The 19,173-nt window shown below is 46.6% G+C and overlaps 2 protein-coding genes and 1 gene segment (V, D, J or C); 2 read left to right on the top strand and 1 right to left on the bottom strand.

Annotated features, from left to right (window-relative positions):
• Positions 1-1,636: 1,636 nt before the first annotated feature.
• LOC147271652 (uncharacterized) lies at positions 1,637-2,319 on the top strand. The gene has a single exon (XM_086203451.1). It carries the CDS (start codon positions 1,637-1,639, stop codon positions 2,276-2,278), a length of 642 nt encoding a protein of 213 aa, XP_086059577.1. The 3' UTR covers positions 2,279-2,319.
• A 6,149-nt stretch (positions 2,320-8,468) lies between these two features.
• LOC147271653 (uncharacterized) lies at positions 8,469-9,684 on the bottom strand. Its single transcript, XM_086203338.1, has one exon. The coding sequence runs from the start codon at positions 9,599-9,601 to the stop codon at positions 8,801-8,803; it is 801 nt and encodes a 266-aa protein (XP_086059464.1). The 5' UTR covers positions 9,602-9,684; the 3' UTR covers positions 8,469-8,800.
• Positions 9,685-18,156: 8,472 nt separating this feature from the next.
• Positions 18,157-18,621, top strand: LOC147271654 (immunoglobulin kappa variable 1-39-like). The segment is given in 2 exon segments: positions 18,157-18,208; positions 18,314-18,621. Coding segments are annotated over 2 exon segments (360 nt in total).
• Positions 18,622-19,173: the final 552 nt, after the last annotated feature.

The following is a 19,173-nucleotide window of genomic DNA, read 5'->3' on the forward strand; positions in this document are numbered from 1 at the left end:
GAGGACAGGAAGAGAGAGCAGGGACAGGACAGGGAGGACAAGGGGGGGGGGGCAACAATAGGAGAAAAACAAACAAACAGTAACAACAGAAAAAAAAGAAAAACTTTGGTTGCAGAATTTCCACTGCAGGTTTACCATTTATTTTAATATAATTAAAAAATAAATGCCTGAGTGTGTGATTAGGGATCAGTTGTGCACTGCGTGTGTGTGTGTGTGTGTGTGTGTGTGTGTGTGTGTGTGTGTGTGGATACGGTTTGTCTTGGATGCTGTGGGTAGCTGGCTGTAGCTGATGTGGGGGACCAGAACAACACGCCCCAGCCCAGGATAGCAGGCAGGTCAGGACCAAACCACCAGGGCACCCAGAAACCCCCAGGACACAGGGAGCCCCAGGAACCCCACCCCCCAGGAAACAACCACAGGCCAAACCCATGCCAGGACCCACAGGAAAGTAGAGGAGCAGCAACCCCTGAGGCAGCCCACAGAGAGACAGAAAGACAGGGCAGACAGAGGACCCCAGGCCCACCGGCTGGCCTGGGCTGGACCGGCCATTAGGGAATCATTCCACTTCTCCCAGTGGCCAGCACCTCCCTGGCTGTGAGTGCAGGTGGGCTGACATGTTTAGCATCGGTACAGGTTCCCTCTGGTTCTAGGGACTGAACTCTCATTCTCCTCCAGGGTCTCATTCTAGAAATGAACATTCTGACTAGCAGATGTGATCATGAATGGACAAAACCATCCAGCAGAGGGGACCTATGACCTTTGACCTTGGTGACACAACGTTGATCCAAGCATCTGAAGCCAGCGTTTCTGTTCCCAGTTTGCTGACTGGTCGTCAGTAGCAGGACGTCTCTTTTCATTGAGTTGATTTCTGTTTCTGTCTGTTGCTCCGCTGTTTCAGAGTCAAATGAAGAGATTCTGATGTTGCTGTTTGTGTCCTGCAGATGTGGAGCAGCTGCTGGTGATTAAAGAAGAGGTTCCCCCTGAGCTGCAGGACCCAGAGCCCCCCCACATTAAAGAGGAGTGGGAGGAGCTCTGGACCAGTGAGGAGGGAGGGCAGCTTCAAGGGCAGCAGGAGGCTGATATCACCACGTTCCCCTTCACTCTGGTCCCTGTGAAGAGTGAAGGGAACGAACAGAAACCTCAGTTCCCACAGCTTCATCAGAGTCTAACTGAGGAGAACTTGAAAGAAGAGTCTCTGAGCAGCAGCCCAGTTCATCCTCTGAAAACAGAAGCTGATGGAGAAGAGTGTGGAGGACCAGAACCAGAACCAGCCAGCAAGGTAGATCCAGATACACTTGTACAACCTAAGACTGATGACCAGATGTCAGACTCTTCTGAAGCTGAGACTGAAGTCAGTGAGGATGATTGGGTCAGACCTGATAACACGGCCACCTCTGAGCACAAGGAACCCCTTGGCTCAAAGAGGAATTTGCTTCAGAAACTGAGCCCAGGACAGGAAGTGACTCATTGCAGTTCAAAAGATGAAAAAGTAAAAACTGGAAGAGAATCAGAAATAATCAGGAACGTGAACTTTGGTCCTTCTGAATCTGAGACAGAAGTCAGTGAGGATAAGTGTCCTTTTAGGTGCTCAACATGCAGTAAAGGTTTTAGTTACAGAAGTAGTTTGGATAAACACATGAGAACACACACTGGGGAGAAACCATTTTCCTGTTCAGTTTGTGGCAAAAGGTTTGCAGAAAAGGGTTATCTGAAAACACACATGAGAACACACACTGGAGAGAAACCATTTTCCTGCTCAGTGTGTGGAAAAAGATTCTCACTTAAGGGACATCTGAATACACACATGAGAACACACACAGGGGACAAACCGTTTCCCTGCGCAGTTTGTGGAAAAAGGTTTTCAGAAAAGGGACAGCTGAAAAAACACATGAGAACACACACTGGGGAGAAACCATTTCCCTGCTCAGTGTGTGGAAAAAGATTCTCATTTAAGGGACATCTGAAAAGACACATGACAACACACACAGGGGACAAACTGTTTCCCTGCTCAGTTTGTGGCAAAAGGTTTTCAGAAAAGGGATGTCTGAAAAAACACATGAGAACACACACTGGGGAGAAACCATTTCCCTGCTCAGTGTGTGGAAAAAGATTCTCACTTAAGGGACATCTGAATACACACATGAGAACGCACACCGGGGAGAAACCATTCCCCTGCTCAGTTTGTGGCAAAAAATTCTCAGTTCAGGCAAGTCTTAAAAGACACTTGAGAACCCCTCCTGGGGAGAAACCACCTTGCCATGCCATGGCTTTGAAGTAAGACAAAAGAGCGAGACACAGGTTGAAGGCCCATCCATCCATCCAGCCATTGTCTTCCGCTTATTCCTGTTAAGGGTCGTGGGGAGGTGGAGCCTATCCCAGCGTCTACAGGCGAGAGGGGGGGTTCACCCTGGACAGGTTGCCAGTCCATAGCAGGGCCAACACATAGAGACAGACAACCATTCACACCTACAGTCAATTTAGAGTATTAATTTAGCCTAGTCCCCAATTGCATGTCGTTGGACTGTGGGAAGAAGCTGGAGTCCCACAGAGAACCCACGCAGGAACAGGGAGAAGACCCTTGTTAATTTGATAAAAGTGGTCTAAAGAAATATCTGGTTTAACTGCAGTTTCTGTGTTTACTGAGGCGGCTCTGGCTTTACTGAGGACCTTCTTATGCATTTGAAGACGATTCTGCCTCTTGCTTAGTTGCCTGGTGATGGAATTCTACCACAGAGCTGTTCTCTGTTGTTGAATGATCCTCTTTTTGAAGGAGTGATGGAGTCGTTAGTGTGGTTGAGTGGTTGTGGTTGGTTGGTTGGTTGGTTGGTTGGTTGTGGTTGTGTTAGTGGTTGAGATGATCGTCCAGTGGAGCAGTGACCAGAAAAGAGGCTAAGTTCTCTGTTGTTCTGAGAAACTGTCAGGTATTTACACATCTCTTCACATTCACTGGGGAGGGAAATGCAGATTGGGGTCAAACACAGGTTGAAAAGAGTTCCTGGCCATTTGTGAGGTGGCTTGTCAGGGTGGAGCCAAATGGTTCCAGTCCCTAGAACCAGCAGAGACAACCATCAACCTGTCACCCAGAAGCCACCAGATACATTTTTCAACTTTAACAACCAGACCATTTGGAATACATGTTAGCACCTGTGGTTTGTCCTTCCACATCCATTTATGAATTCAGCATATGAACATCCTTCCTGACCTTTGATGGAGAAGCCCAGAAACTAACAGGTCTGACATCGTTAAAGCAGGTTATCGATTTCTACTGAACTACACAGTTCAGAGGCGCTACACATTACCAGTGGCTCATTACTTACTAACTCACAACTCTTAAACAGAATAATGTCACGATCCCTGTCTTGTGTTTCCTGTTTTACTTTGTGGTCATGTCCTGTCTTCCTGTCCTCCCTCCCTTGGTTACCTAATGTGTCTCTCCTGGGTGATTACACCACCTGTGCCTCTCGTGTATTTAACCTCTGTGTTTCCCCTGTGCCATGTCGGGTCATTATTGTACTGTTGTGTTGCGATGTCGAAGTCTAGGTCAAGGGTTGTCACAGTCACGAGCCGCTAGTCTCAAGCCTCCAGGTTTCCCCGGTCTCAAGCCTTCAGTCTCCAGTCTCCAGTCTCCAGTCTCTCAAGCCTTCAGTCTCCAGTCTCTCCAGTCTCCAGTCTCCAGTCTCTCCAGTCTCCAGTCTCCAGTCTCTTTAACAAACCTCTTTTGTTCACCCTCCTTACCCTCCTCTTCATTTGGGTCTACTTCCCTTCACCCTGCCTCCTGCCAAACAAAGGAAATGCGTCACCAAACAAAGGAAAAAGCAAGCTTCTGCAGCAGTGAGCCTGCAGTTTTATCCACCATGAGATCAACCTCCAAATGACTAAACTCAGAACAGGCATCTCTGTTGTTGTCATCCATCCAGTTACTGAACAGTGAACTTAAAGTTAACAGAAGAATAGAAAGTTTATTAATAGACAGGTTTATGAGGACAGTTAATAAAAAGGTTTAAAGAGAGTATTTTTCTTAACTCGCTGTACAGTTTTAAAGTTGTCAGTGCTTTTGTTTCCATGTAGAGGCTCTGCTTGTATCCTCACCCCTGTGTTTGACTATTTGGAGTGGATGTTATCAACCTTCATCAACCCTAACTGACCAATTAACAGCCTGGTGTCAAAGTGCCGCCGGGTCTCATTTGATGGCCGAGGGTCCAACCTCATTTTGTAAAGTAGACGCCTGTCTTAAATAAACGCCAGGTTCGTTTAAACGCCTGGGGGCCGTTATTTGAGATTAATTTGATCTTAACTTGGTTTCATGTAAGATTTTGCAATTTATTTTAACTTCCCAATAATTTATGTCTCATGATGTCAGTGCACCGCAAACAGCAAATCTTCAAGCTCACGGTTCCATGCAAAAAAAGAAAAAAAAAGATCTACAAGGTGGTAACGCGTCGTTGTGAATGTGTAGATCTGCTATTTTGGCCTCATGAGACTGTCGTGGAAGTGGAAGGATACGGGCCTCAAGTTGTCACGCCCCTTTCCTTACTAATAAAGTGTTCTTGTGTAAAGTGTTCTCTGGACAATCTTGATATTTGCACTACTGTTCTTTAAAGTACTACAGTATATTGTTATACCTTGTTTACCTATTGCTAAAAAAATAATAATAGTGGCCCAGTGCTGGCCAGCGCCAAAATAAAAGCCTGTATCAATCAACGCCTGGTCTCTTTTAAACGCCCGGGGTCCACATCGATTTTGCTACTAATTGGTCATTTACGGTGCATATGCATGCACACACACACACACACTTGGATATATATGCCTTTAACTGCTTCAATTACTGCAGGAACCAACGAGAACCATCCAGAACCTGAACCTCTATATCTGATTCTGGGTCTGTTTGTTTCCATAGGCTAGCACACGGCACAGGGTGGCCTGGTTTTAGAAAGTTTCTTGGAATCCTTATTATCAATAAAGTATCAAATATTTTGCATAATAAATGCATGCATGGCCTAATATTTTGCCATTTTAACGTGCTTTAAGTTGACGGTGCCCACCTGTCGTGTCAATGTTTCTATGTTTGTCTGTTCTGGTCTGAATGAAAGAGGAGGTTTTCTTGGTCATGTGACGTGGATGAGAGTTCAACTAGAACTTCCTGATTCAACAGGATTTGAGTTTGTTGGGATTTTGTCAAAGACACCAACCAAACCTCTGAGTGGTGCAGATGTCTGCTGCCTCCTCAGAGCAGACTGGAGCTCAGCCTCACTCACCTGTGGGAGCCCCAGCAGAGCCACCGTGTGATGGAGTTTCAGTTCAGGCTCCAAGGTCCTGGATTGAATTGGTGTTTTGTGTTTTTAGGCCTCCTGGCACCGATGAATGAATGAACCATTGTTCCAGAGGGAGCTGGTGTCAGGTCAGTCCCTGTTTCTACAAGACCTCCTGCTGCAGAGCCACATTGGGAAACATCCATCCATCCATTTTCTTCCACTTCTCCTGTTTAGGATTGTGTGTGTGTGTGTGTGTGTGTGTGTGTGTGTGTGTGTGTGTGTGTCAAGTCAAGTCAAGTCAAGTCACAACAAAAGTTCTCTCATGACTCTTTACTAGTAGAGCAGGTCCAGCACCAAACTGCTTCAATGAATCTACACCCAACAATTCTCCACCAGCAGCACATCCTGCAACAGTGGTGATGAAAACCTTCCTTTTAACAGACAGGAACGTCGAGCAGATCCAGGATCAGTGGGGACGGCCTTCTGCTTTGACCGGTTGGGGGGAAAGAGAGCAGGAGAGCAGGGCAGAGACAAACACAGATAATGCTGTCCTAAAACAAGGACTGTTCAGTCAATGGTAGAGCAGAGTGGCGCAGAGGAAGCGTGCTGGGCCCAGAACCCAGAGGTCGATGGATTGAAACCATCCTTTGCTAAAAGAAGAAAAATAAAATGAACCAGTGTCTTTAGAAATGTGTGTCTGTTAAAAAGAGGTTCATAAGGATTTTGTCTTCCTCCACAATCACCAACCATTGTGAGAGTTAACAACAGTCCACTTTCTGACTGAAGCAAAAGTAGACTTGAAAAGGTTTTTCTGATTCAACATAGCAGCTAAATTTCCATTTCTCCACTGATTATCTGTTAAGGTTCATAGGGGGGGTGGAGCCTATCACAGCTGACATTGGTCGAGGGGCGGGGTTCACCCTGGACAGGTCACCAGTCCATCACAGGGCCAACACATAGAGACAGACAACCATTCACACTCACAGTCACACCTACAGTCAATTTAGAGTATCAATCAGCCTCGTCCCCTCTTGATGTCTTTGGACTGCGGGAGGAAGCTGGAGTACCAGAGAGAACCCACACAGGAACAGGGAGAACATGCAGACTCACACAGAAAGATCCTGTGCTGGAGCTGGGACTTGAACCCTGGAACCTTCTTGCTGTGAGGAGACAGTGCTGACCACTGCACCACCGTGCTGGATTTTCTGTAACATCAAGTCCATCTGAACTGGCACTTGACAGTGACAGCAGGAGAACAAAAATCCCAGTGTGTCATCAACATTTCCTGTCAAATAAATGATAGAAGCTGAAAACTAACGTTTCCTGACGGGTTGCTGTTTCCACTCCAGAGCAACCAGTAGTTGATCCTATCAGACCAGTCTGATGAACGAAGCTTTTCACTTTACCAGTGGAATCACTGGGAAAAGAAACTCCTCCTGTCAGACGAAGGCTTCACTGTGTTGAGGAGGGTTTGTTCAGATGATTCTAGAAGACCAGTGAAATTTAGGTAAAAACAAATGTGTATATATAGAAGCCGCAATGGACTCTAAGCCGCAGGTGTTTTAATGTTTAATGACCACATGTAAGGGTTTATGCACAGAGGGGATTGTCAGGAAAGAGACGGCTGTTTGGGGAAGCTTCCGATTTGTTAACCTTTCTTACAAACAACAAGTTGCATACATGCATCACTTATAACAACAGTACGGAACATGAACCGTGCTGTGTAAACTGTCCTGTATCACACGACACATCGCGTTTCAGACACACAAACTTTCACAGCATTTGAAACGTGTTTACTGAGGAGAAATAAACGGTGCTCTCTCAGCGAACGGACCATAAACGAAGCTTACAGCGCTGGACGAGGCTACCCTTAATTAACAGGGCTGCAACTAACGACTATTTTAATAGTCCACTAGTCACCGACTATTGAAACGATTAGTTGACTAATCGGATATTTATTAATTTTTTCTTAAATTTAGCATGAAGTTGATTTAATTATGAGGCAATGATAATAAACAAGAAAGATGGTACAATGAAAAATACATCTTTTATTGAACACTGCAGGTTCGTACAAAAATTAAATAAAAACGTCCTGTCTAAAACCAATTAGGCCCAGTGCTCGGTCAGCAGAGACATAGATCCATAAATAAATAAACCTCTGTCAGGCAAATAAATAATAAATTAAAATCAAGTAAACACTTTTATAGCGAAAATACGCTTCTAAAATGTACCATGTGTGTCATAAAAACCATATTGGCTTGAATGTTCCTTGAATCTCACCGAGGCGAGTCAGACTCCGTTCCGTTCAACTGCCCCACGTGCTTTCTCTTTAAATGTTCCTGCATCGCCGAGGTGCTGCCATGACACCAAGGTCTGCTTTGCAACCTTTCCAAGTAGTCTTTTTATTCGCCGTATCCAGGCTGAAATACCACCAAACTTTAGAAGTTTGGTACACGTACCTGATGTTGACGCCGCCATTTCTGTATGTTACCGCTCAGAGACAGAGACGCTACTGCGCATGAGCGACTCTCAGCAGAGATTATAATCAGGTGAGAAGCCTCACTCTGTTGGAAAAACGCGTCTGGCGACAATGGACTTCACTGTCGACTATTTCAATTATCAAATTTTTGTCAACAACGTCGACTAATCATTGCAGCCCTATGAATTAAGTGTTTTTTAAAAGTGCCTGTAACATAGCAGTAGGCCTAAAGGTGCAGTAACATCTGTTTAAAATATAACCAGCCTACCAGCCGCACCGTTGTATAAGCCGCAGCGTTCAAAGCAGGGGGAAAAAGTAGCGGCTGATAGTCCAGAAATTACCGTATATATAATTTTATTTTAATATTTCGAGATCACAATAATCTTACAATTTACAACTACAATTAAACAAATGAACAAACACAAAGAAAATAGGTCTAAATTCTTGCTTGTGTTGTACGTCGCTTTGGACAAAAGCGTCTGCTAAATGAAATTGTAGTAGAATTGTAGTTGTAGTAGAAAATACTTTGTTCAGATATTGCGCAGTTTAGGTGTCGCTGGGCTTTCCGCACATGCCGGCTGCCTGCTGACACGTCGAGTGCTGTCAAACGTCTCTCAAGAAGGCAAATGCTGATCACCGAAATTGCACAAGGTCTGAAGAAAGAAGTTAAAAACTTTGACTTAATAAGAAGACATGATACACGTTTTTGAGACAAATAACATACACTTCAATCGGACACTTAAAATTTATTTTCCCAAGCCACGCAGAGCTGCAACTTAAGGATGAAAAAGCCACATGCGGCTCCGGAGCCACGGTTGTCGACCCCTGGGTTAGAGGATCAAATTAGTAGAAAAGCATTGGCACAAAGGGAAACTTCCTCATTCCCTGAACGCAGCTTCATCAAACAGAGCAATGCTAACTGTTCACCTGCAGTAGTGAAGTCTTCAAGACAGGAAGTTGATCAAACATGGGAACTTTGACTCAGATCAACCAGGCAGGGAGGAGTTATCAGAGAATACATTCATTATTTGGCTTTCAACCTGCGTTTCCCACTCTTTTTTTCAAGGCTTCAGTGCGATATTTTGACAAATGGTTTCTCCCCAGTGTGCGTTCTCATGTGTGTTTTCAGATGTCCCTTTACTGAGAATCTTTTGCCACAAACTGAGCAGGGGAATGGTTTTTCCCCAGTGTGCGTTCTCATGTGTGTTTTCAGATGTCCCTTTACCGAGAATCTTTTAGCACAAACTGAGCAGGGGAATGGTTTCTCCCCAGTGTGTGTTCTCATGTGATTTTTCAGATTTCCTTTGTCTGACAATCTTTTGCCACAAACTGAGCAGGGGAATGGTTTCTCCCCAGTGTGTGTTCTCATGTGTGTTTTCAAACATCCCTTAACTGAGAATCTTTTGCCACAAACTGAGCAGGGGAATGGTTTCTCCCCAGTGTGCTTTCTCATGTGTCTTTTCAGATGTCCCTGTTGTGAGAATATTTTGTCACAAACTAAGCAGGGAAACGGTTTTTCCCCAGTGTGTTTTCTCATGTGTCTTTTCAGATGTCCCTGATCTGAGAATCTTTTGCCACAAACTGAGCAGGGGAATGGTTTCTCTCCAGTATGCATTCTCATGTGTCTGTTAAGACAACCCTTTACTGAAAATCTTGCGCCACAAACTGAGCAGGGGAATGGTTTCTCTCCAGTGTGTGATCTCATGTGTCTTTTCAGATGTCCCTTTTCTAAAAATCTTGAGCCACAAACTGAGCAGGGAAACGGTTTCTCTCCAGTATGTGTTCTCATGTGTGTTTTCAAATATCCCTTTGAGAATCCTCTACCACAAATTGAGCATGGGGATGGTTTCTCCCCAGTGTGTGTTCTCATGTGTTTATCCAAAAGCCTTCTATTACTAAAACCTTTACTGCATGTTGAGCACCTAAAGGGACACTCATCCTCACTGACTTCTGTCTCAGATTCAGAAGGACCAAAGTTCACGTTCCTGATGATCTCTGATTCTCTTTCAGTCTTTAATTTTTGCTCTTTTGAGCTGCAATGAGTCACTTCCTGTCCTGGGCTCAGTTTCTGAAGCAAATTCCTCCTTGAGCCAAAGGGTTCCTTGTGCTCAGAGGTGGCCGTGTTATCAGGTCTGACCCAATCATCCTCACTGACTTCAGTCTCAGCTTCAGAAGAGTCTGACATCTGGTCTTCAGTCTGGGGTTGTACAAGTGGATCTGGATCTACCTTGCTGGCTGGTTCTGGTTCTGGTCCTCCACTCTCTTCTCCATCAGCTTCTGTTTTCAGAGGATGAACTGGGCTGCTGCTCAGAGACTCTTCTTTCAAGTTCTCCTCAGTTAGACTCTGATGAAGCTGTGGGAACTGAGGTTTCTCTTCGTCCCCTTCACTCTTCACAGGGACCAGAGTGAAGGGGAACGTGGTGATATCAGCCTCCTCCTGCCCTTGAAGCTGCCCTCCCTCCTCACTGGTCCAGAGCTCCTCCCACTCCTCTTTAATGTGGGGGGGCTCTGGGTCCTGCAGCTCAGGGGGAACCTCTTCTTTAATCACCAGCAGCTGCTCCACATCTGCAGGACACAAACAGCAACATCAGAAATCTCTTCATTTGACTCTGAAACAGTGGAGCAACAGACAGAAACAGAAATCAACTCAATGAAAAGAGACGTCCTGCTACTGAGGACCAGTCAGCAAACTGGGAACAGAAACGCTGGCTTCAGATGCTTGGATCAACGTTGTGTCACCCAGGTCAAAGGTCATAGGTCCCCTCTGCTGAATGGTTTTGTCCATTCATGATCACATCTGCTAGTCAGAATGTTCATTTCTAGAATGAGACCCTGTAGGAGAATGAGAGTTCAGTCCCTAGAACCAGAGGGAACCTGTACCGATGCTAAACTTGTCAGCCCACCTACACTCACAGCCAGGGAGGTGCTGGCCACTGGGAGAAGTGGAATGATTCCCTAATGGCCGGTCCAGCCCAGGCCAACCGGGCAGTGGAGAAAAAAAGGTTGTTTTTAATGGGCTGATATAATTTCCAGTCTACAGGATCATCTTTTAACAAGGTAGCACCGTAGCAGCCTACAGAAGAACGACACAAGGACACCAACATGCACAGCATGCTGGGCCAGCCTGTCACACACGACTCAGTTAGCAGGAGTTAGCAACACAGTGTGAATGTCCCCTCAGCTTGGTCTTGTCTTGGTTCAGTCCAATGGTAACATGCTTCTGATGCCTGTCAATGGGAGTGTTCTTAACATTGACCACTGACAGTGACTCACACCTCAGGTTCCAGCCCTGGAATGAGGATTCCTGAGATCCACTGATGCGTCAGGTCTTTGTTTCTTTCACTTCATGATCCTCATGGACCCATCAAAAAATAACACAACACAAAAAACACCTACACAGGAAATACTTAGTCTGGGCCAATATTAATATTAATATTTATATATAAAAAAGAATAAATGGCACACAAACAAGCAACCGGCGGCGCTCCCACGCCCCGGGTGCCTCCCTGAATTTTAACTACATTCTAGTCATCCACACCATCACATCTACACTCCCACGCACAACACACACCCTGCACCCATGTTGGGATGGGGGGGCAGCTGGGGCGGGGAGTGAGTCCATTGCTGCCCCTTTTGCTAACTGCACCAGCGCGGGCCTGGGTTGGGCCTGTGGCCTGGGGGGGGTGGGGTTCCTGGGGCTCCCTGTGTTCAGGGGGTTTCTGGGTGCCCTGGTGGTTTGGTCCTGATCTGCCTGCTATCCTGGACTGGGGGTGTGATGTTCTGGTCCCCCACATCAGCTACAGTCAGCTACCCACTGCATTCAAGACAAACCATAGCACACACACACACACACACATCTGGTCTCAAAATACACACCTCTCTGGCTACAAAGACAGGTCAGTGAGAGTTTTTCTGGACTGATAACTTCTGTTGTTCTGTGTTGTAGAACTGTAATACTCTGAGAAGAAATACCTGCTGGCTCTACTCTCTCTCTCTCTCTCTCTGGTCTATTTTTATAGTTCGTCACTTGGTGACCAGTAGAATTTCAGATCGAACTCTCGATAAATCTCTGTTGTTATTGTTGTTACTGTTTTTGTTTGTTTGTTTTTCTCCTATTGTTGCCCCCCCTTGTCCTCCCTGTCCTGTCCCTGCTCTCTCTTCCTGTCCTCTCCTGAGCCTCAGTCCGGTAGCTTCATCAATGAACCAACACATTCCTAATAAAGTTCAACACAGAAGGTGATAGGAGGAGTTTATCAGGTTCCTCCTCGGCAGAGTAGAACTGCTTCAGTCCAACAAGGCACCAGGAACATGGATGCTGCTGCTGAACAGGACAGGGTAAAAACTACAAAAGAAGGCTGGACAACAATCCACAGAAAAACTAGTTTACCCTTTGATTTTGACCTTTGAATTTTTACATTTTACCTTTCAGACGTTCACACACAACCCGGAAATGGCTTTTTACACCTAAAATCCCCTAAAATGCTCTCTGAGGGCCCCTGCAGCTCCACTTCCTGGCTGAATTCGGGGCCCAGCAGGTCCCTGCGGGACTCACCTGCTCTGTCCAGCCTGACTCGGAGCTTCAGCACGGCATCGAGCAGCAACCTCTGCCGGCGGTTCTCCCGCTCGTACTCCGCCACGGTTTCCTCCAGCAGAGCCACGATCTGCTCCACGGCCGCCGCCAGCCGCTCGGTGAGCAGCGCTCTCAGCACCGGGACTCCAGCCGCTGAGTCTCCTTCTCCCAGCTGCAGCAGGAAGTCTTCAGCGGCGGCGAGGATCCGCTCCTGGACCGACACCCGCAGCAGCTGCGCGGCGCACATGTTGAGGTTCTACCGGCGCCACTCAGCCTTCAGGAGACAAAGACCGAGGCCGGGGGTTCACGGACTTCTCCTTCTTTCCTTGTTGTTTGAAACGTCCCGCGTCTTCGTCTCGTTTTGTGAAGCGCGTATTGATGACGTATGTGGTGACGTCCAAAGCCTCTTCAGCCGGCAGTGACCACGTGACTGATTCAGGACCTGCTTCTCCGGCTTGGCGTGAGATTCTAAATGTAAAGCAGTGAAACGCCGTGGTTTCCTCCCTCCTCGTCCAAAAGCGTTCGCTATTTGATCAAAGGAAGGAGAAACAAGTGACTCCATGTTGTGGAGGCTGAACTCAGAGTTGAGAGAACTTTCATTCTGATCTGAGAGCAGCAACAAAGCCACTGAGAAAAACTGAACCACTGTCAGAGTCGGCACAGCATCAGCAGTCAGGCTGTGTTCACACTGGGAGAAACCATCGGACAGAAACCTCCCTCAGTCACACTGAAGGAACCTGAACTGACTGCTGCAGCTGGGACACACACACACACACACACACACACACACACACACACACACACACACACACACACACACACACACACACACACACACACACACAGCAGGAAACATGAACAGAGAGATAAAAGCACAGGATGCCTCCTCCTCCTCCTTCCAGAGATCAACTGATCTCCAGATTGACTTCAGTTCTTTGATCAGAATTCTTCTTCCTCCTTGATAGATTTATTGATACTTTGTCATAGACGGTCCATTCCTATTGGAGGATGTTAAAGAGCAGAAGAACCAGGTTCCCATGTATGGAACTAGAATATTTATATACTGTATTGCAGTCATTTCCAAAATATTCCACTATTTACTTGTTTTATAGGAGAGGCTTTAATGTCTGTCTTTGATGTCTGAACTCTGACTCTGATGTCATTGGTGCTGACTGAATTCTACCCCCTGACAGACTGAAGGCTCCTATTGGTGATGTCATCATAAATATATGAAGGTCTTGTTTCAGTGTCAGGAACCAATCAGAGCAGCCTCCTCCTGACTAAGCAGCTCTACTCATCAAGCCCCTGACCCCAGACTCTTCTTGGTGAACTGGTCAGAGATCAGATTAGTAGAGAAGCAGTGACACAAAGGGAAACTTCCTCATTCCCTGAATGCAGCTTCATCAAACAGAGCAATGCTAACTGTTCACCTGCAGTAGTGATGTCATCAGGACAGGAAGTTGGTCAGACATGGGAACTTTGACTCAGATCAACCAGGGAGGGAGGAGTTATCAGAGTTTGATTGTGCTGATGAATCATCAGAACTCTCCATCATGCCGTGGTCTCAGCGTTTGACCTGAAGTCCCAGGCTTCAAGGGTTCTCCCCAAACTCTCAGGGTGGGTCTGACCACATCTGAGCAGGGCACCATGAACAGGCTACATGAGGACATCTCAGTGTCAAATCTGTCATTTCCTGTTGCCAGTAGGTGACGCTGTGGTCACTACTGACCTGTAGATGTGTTCAGACTGGGATGTTGATCAAACCTGGAAGTTTCAAACAGATCTGACAGGTGGAGAGGATTCAGAAGAGTTGAAGCTTCATTTTAGTTGGAGCCTGAAAATGAGGTGAGACTGAGGGCTCACAGGAGTTGCAGGTAGGTGCTGCCCCCTAGTGACCCAATGGAGAACAACATGTAATGACATGAACGTTCTACATTTTCCATTTCTTGAGGCCGTTACATAAAAATATGAAGTTGATCCAAGTCAGAAACCTTCAAACTGGATGTGAGTCCAGTTGTTTCAAGTAGAGTCAATGGTGACACCCCAGTAGTTTGTAGTCTGCTGGGTATCATAGAATGTTTGCTAGTGAATGAAACGTGGCAGCCCTGCACCAACTGCTCAGAGTCCATGTTGCCTGGGTGGACTGCATGTTTGTGTTCCGTCGTCTGTCTTGGAAGCCTCGTCTGCTCCTTCCTCCACAGAACTCTTTGCTCACAGGACATTCCAGTCTGTTCATGACAGATGTGGTTTTCCAGGTCATGGAATGATTCATAGGGAATTGTTTTTGGGAGGCAGCGTCCTGGAGGGTTTGGTTTGCTCTCCGTTTGCTCAGTGATTAAATAGAAACCAACCTTTGACATGACAGTGCAGTGTTGCTGATGTTTGTGTCAAGTAAGTTGCATGGAACAAACAGCACTGCAAACTGGGTTTCAGCTGGAGGTTCAGAGGAAAGTAGAGAAGTCTTCCAGGAGCCTGGAGCTCTGTGGTGGGTTGGAGCTGAACTAGAGAGGATTGATGGTGGAGGACCAGGAACACGTCACTGGAACCAGAACCACACTGCAAGCCAGTTTGCTGTCTTGCTTCCTTCCAAACGTTCAAATGTTCCATTAGAAGTGGAACCTTCCTGTCTCACTTTACTGAGTCCCAATGAGGGTGTGGCTAATCTGAACAGGTCAGACCAGCGTTGACTGCACACTCCAAACATCTTATTAGGAAGGGGTGGTGAACACAAACATGCTAACTTCCTTAGCGCGAGCCAGAGACCAGTCAGTTTACAGTCCAGCCCTCATTTGGTCTCAAGCTTTTGGTTTGTGAGTGAAAGAAGAATGGAATCCAATGTTGTTGAGGAAGTCAAATCAGCTGAAACTCAAACATTTCTGTTTTAATGGAGAAACTCCTGGTAAAATCTGGTTTTACCATCAAAAATAATCTAAATGTTCTTTTCACCTTCAAACAAACTTTCCTTTCCCCGTGAACAATGAGCATAAATCAGCTGCAGCCATGTTTTAGGAATGTTCCTACTGTGTAGTGACCAGTGAGGAGAGGCTGTTACCATGGGGACAATGTTTACTTTGTCCTGTTACTAGGAGGAGGGATTTACCTGTGGCTGAGCATCGAAGGCAGCTTCAAGGAACCAGAAATGCCCTTATTTGGATATGACTTGGTTCATGGATTCCCCTGAAATTCAACGCCCTGAATGGGAAAGTATTTACAAACCTGGTAACTTAAACAACAAACCAGTCAAACCACAGCTACCAGTTTAAAGTTCAGACTAAGAGGTTCATGTTCATGGTCGACTTCCAAAACTTGACTTCAGAATTCTTTGAACCCAGAAGTTTTTTACTCTTTGATTTCAGAATTTTGTCTTTGATGTCATCGTGACACAATGGACCGAACCTCTAGATTTGATAGTCTACTGCCCTCTGGTGGTGAGGCAGTGGGGATGCAGGTGATCTGCTGGTCTGGTTGAACGTGAGTGGACAGAAACCTTGTTAAGGTGACTGGGAGTTCCTGACTGTGGTGAGCTGCCTTGCTTCTCCTCAGGTCTTCATGGTGGCTTTCTGCTGGACTGTTGTTGAAGGGAACATGGCATCCTATCATTTTCAGCTCTGACATCTGGACAGTGGACAGATGTGACATCATCATGGTCTCACTGCCTGCTTTGTTCATGGATCAATGGAACGTTGTGTTGGAACCTTTATTGTAGAACTGCTATGAGCTGAGAGCTCAGTGTTGTTGGAACAACGCAGCTCCACATGGGACTGATGTGATGAAGAGGTTTTTATTGAGCTGAAGCTGGAGAGCAACAATCAAAATGGAGCAGCAAACATTCTGATGGCAACGTTTACAGAGGAAAACTGTTGCAGAGTTCAGAGTCCCAGTGAGTCAGGTCAGGACTGGGAACACTGGTCTCTCCTCAGCACCTCTGACACTGGAGTCTGGGAGCCCTGGGTGGCCTCACAGCTCACCGAGCCCACCTTCCTCCACTGGTCTGCGGGGAGCCTCAGGGTGCTGCTCCAGCTGTAGAGGCCGTCCTTCTCCAGCACCCCGGGGCTCCTGCTCTCCTCCCCGCCGCCGCTGCTGCTGCTGCCGTCCACCTTCCAGGCCAGACTCCAGTCTGAAGGGAAGCCCTTGTTGGCCAGACACACCAGCGTGACCCTCCCCTGCTGCAGCTCCTGGCTGGAGGGGGGCAGCACCGTCAGGGAGGGAGGGACATCACCTAGAAGACACCGCTCAGATTAGAGGACGGGGCAGCTGTCAATCAAACCCTGCTGTTTGGACACCAGGACTGTGAGAGCAGATTTCCTCTTGATGGAGTTTCTGTCAGATGTTTCTCTGCTCCAGCAGTCACTCACTCACACATTGTTTCACTTCCCTTCTAGAAGCGGCTCAGAAAGAGTCCTCACCGCCCAAATAGAAGCAGGACCCTGACAATGGAGGAAAGCCCCTTTGGCAGCAGCTCCACTTTGAAAACTGCCATCAACTAAAGCTTCTCTGTTCAGTCATGAAGGTGAAGAACAAAGAAACCCCACACATTCCAATCTCCCTGATTCAGCTGCTGGTAGAATGGACTTGTAGCAGATTGAGTCCTTGAACAGAGGGGTTCACCTCACTGAGGCTGACAGTCTCCAAGCAGAGTGAAGCAACCAGCACCAATGATTCTACAGGGGATTTTCAACCTGCACTCATCAAACACTGCAAATGAGTGACAAGCAAACGGCAAATTAGAAAATTACATTGAAATGAAATGAAATCTGTTCAATTCACCATGTAAAACTGGGCCATTTTCAAATGGAAGCGTCCGTTCTTCTTGATGTGGACTTCAGTCCTCACTCATCAAACACTTCAAACTGAAGGGAAACCCATTGGATCATTTCTACACTTCAAGGAGTTCAATTTCAGTCTGACAGGAATTTGAACAGAAACCTTCTTGGAGTTGTTCTCCACGTTAAAGCAGGAGAACTCAACACATCAACACACAAACTGTTCAAAACACACAAAAACTCTGCTGCAAATGTTCCCCGATGGAATTTACAACCAAACTGGACAACATTTTCCTCAGAGTTTGAGCAGAAACTTACGTCCAACATCCAGTCTGGTTCCTCCACCGAACGTCAACCACAGTGACACAAACTCATTGAGGCGCCGTACAAAAACCTCTGACTGTAGAGACACGACTCTCTGACTGGGAAACACACACCCACTTGAGTCAGAAGCCAGCAGTCAAACGTCTGAGCTGCTTTGAACCCTGCCAGCACAGCAGCAGGTCAACAAGTCTGCTTCCATATTCTAGATGTTCATGAATCAAGAGATTAGACCTGAAAATGAAGAGAAGTCATGGAAGCTACGGAGCCCCAGAGCGGCCAAAGAGAGACTTGAACAAGTTCCCTCAGTTCATCAATCCATGGCCAGGAGACCTGTTCCCTCTGATACAGAACTTGGAACCGGTTCTATTTGATGACCACAAATTAACGTGGTCATTAAAAAAATCAAAAAAATCGAATGAATCCCCTTTTTGGTGCAACATCTGGCTCCAACATGTGTTTTCTGTCTCTCTGGCCTCTCCAGGGCTCCGTACTCATCACATGAAGGTCAGAGCAGCTAAAAAGGAGCTCTGACACATCCTGATCAATACTCTGATCAGGTGATTGATTGATTGATGGATGCAGCAGCAGCATCAGAGTGTCCACGTCTCTGCTGAGTCCCTCTGAACATTTCCATAGAGAGACACTTTGCATCAGCAGCACCATGCTCCAGTGCTCCGGGACACTTTATAGTCCTGAGACTTGAACCCTGGATGACTGACAGCTGTCCGTCACCACAACAGAAGCCACAGAAATCTGCTCATCAGAAACATGGCGTTGACCTCCGCCCTCGTCTGGACGCTGCTCTGCTGCTGCTTGACAGGTAAAGTCTAGAGGGTCCAGCTGCTGTCCTCCATCAACATGGGTCCTCTGAGATGAAGCTGCTTGATGGTTATGTCTCTGTAACTCTTCTTCTCTTTGTCTCCAGGGTCGTCAGGACAAATCCTCCTGACTCAGTCTCCTGAGTCTCACTTGGTTGCTCCAGGACAGTCTGTCTCTATCAGATGTACAACAGGTTCAAGTGTGAGTGCTTACCTCCACTGGTACCTCCAGAAAGATGGAGAAGCTCCTAAACTGCTGATCTATTCTGCTACAAGCCGTCAGAGTGGCATTTCAGACCGGTTCAGTGGATCAGGATCTGGGACTGACTTCACTCTGACCATCAGTGGAGTCCAGACTGAAGATGCAGGAGTTTATTACTGTCAGCAGAGTTACAGCTCCCCGTTCACACAGTGATTCAACATCATACAAAAACCTCCCTCAGCTGGAGAGGAAGTGAAACTCTTCGCAGGAGCACTCGTCATGGTGGAGGAACTGAAAATGTCTCTGTCAGACTGGATTAGAGGAAATATTTAGAGTCCAGTTCAGCATCGCTCTGAGGAGATGAGCTGACAGTGACAATGAATGGAGAGAGAGAGAGAGAGAGAGAGAGAGAGAGAGAGAGAGAGAGAGAGAGAGAGAGAGAGAGAAAGCTGCTGTCCAGCATGGATGAGAGGGAGGTCAAACTAGCTAGGAATGTGACAACTGCATGATAGTGACTCCAACGTAACAGAGGACTGAAGTCCCCCTTGGTTGTTGTGCAGCTGTGTTCAGATCAGTCACAACCTGACTTCAACTCACTTCAACTCTTCTGAATGAGCTCAGGTTGATGGTTTCATGTGTTGATGACCTTCACACTCACATTTGTAGTTCCACAGGTCGTTGTTGGACATTCAGATTCATTCCTGACACACTGGTCTTGAACTAAACTCCAGTCAATGATGATAAGAATGTAAGAGTACTGACAAA

This window comes from Aulostomus chinensis, chromosome 1 (genome assembly GCF_037954235.1).
Source record: "Aulostomus chinensis isolate RoL2024-O1b breed Wild chromosome 1, RoL_Achi_v1.0, whole genome shotgun sequence".
NCBI lineage: Eukaryota > Metazoa > Chordata > Actinopteri > Syngnathiformes > Aulostomidae > Aulostomus > Aulostomus chinensis.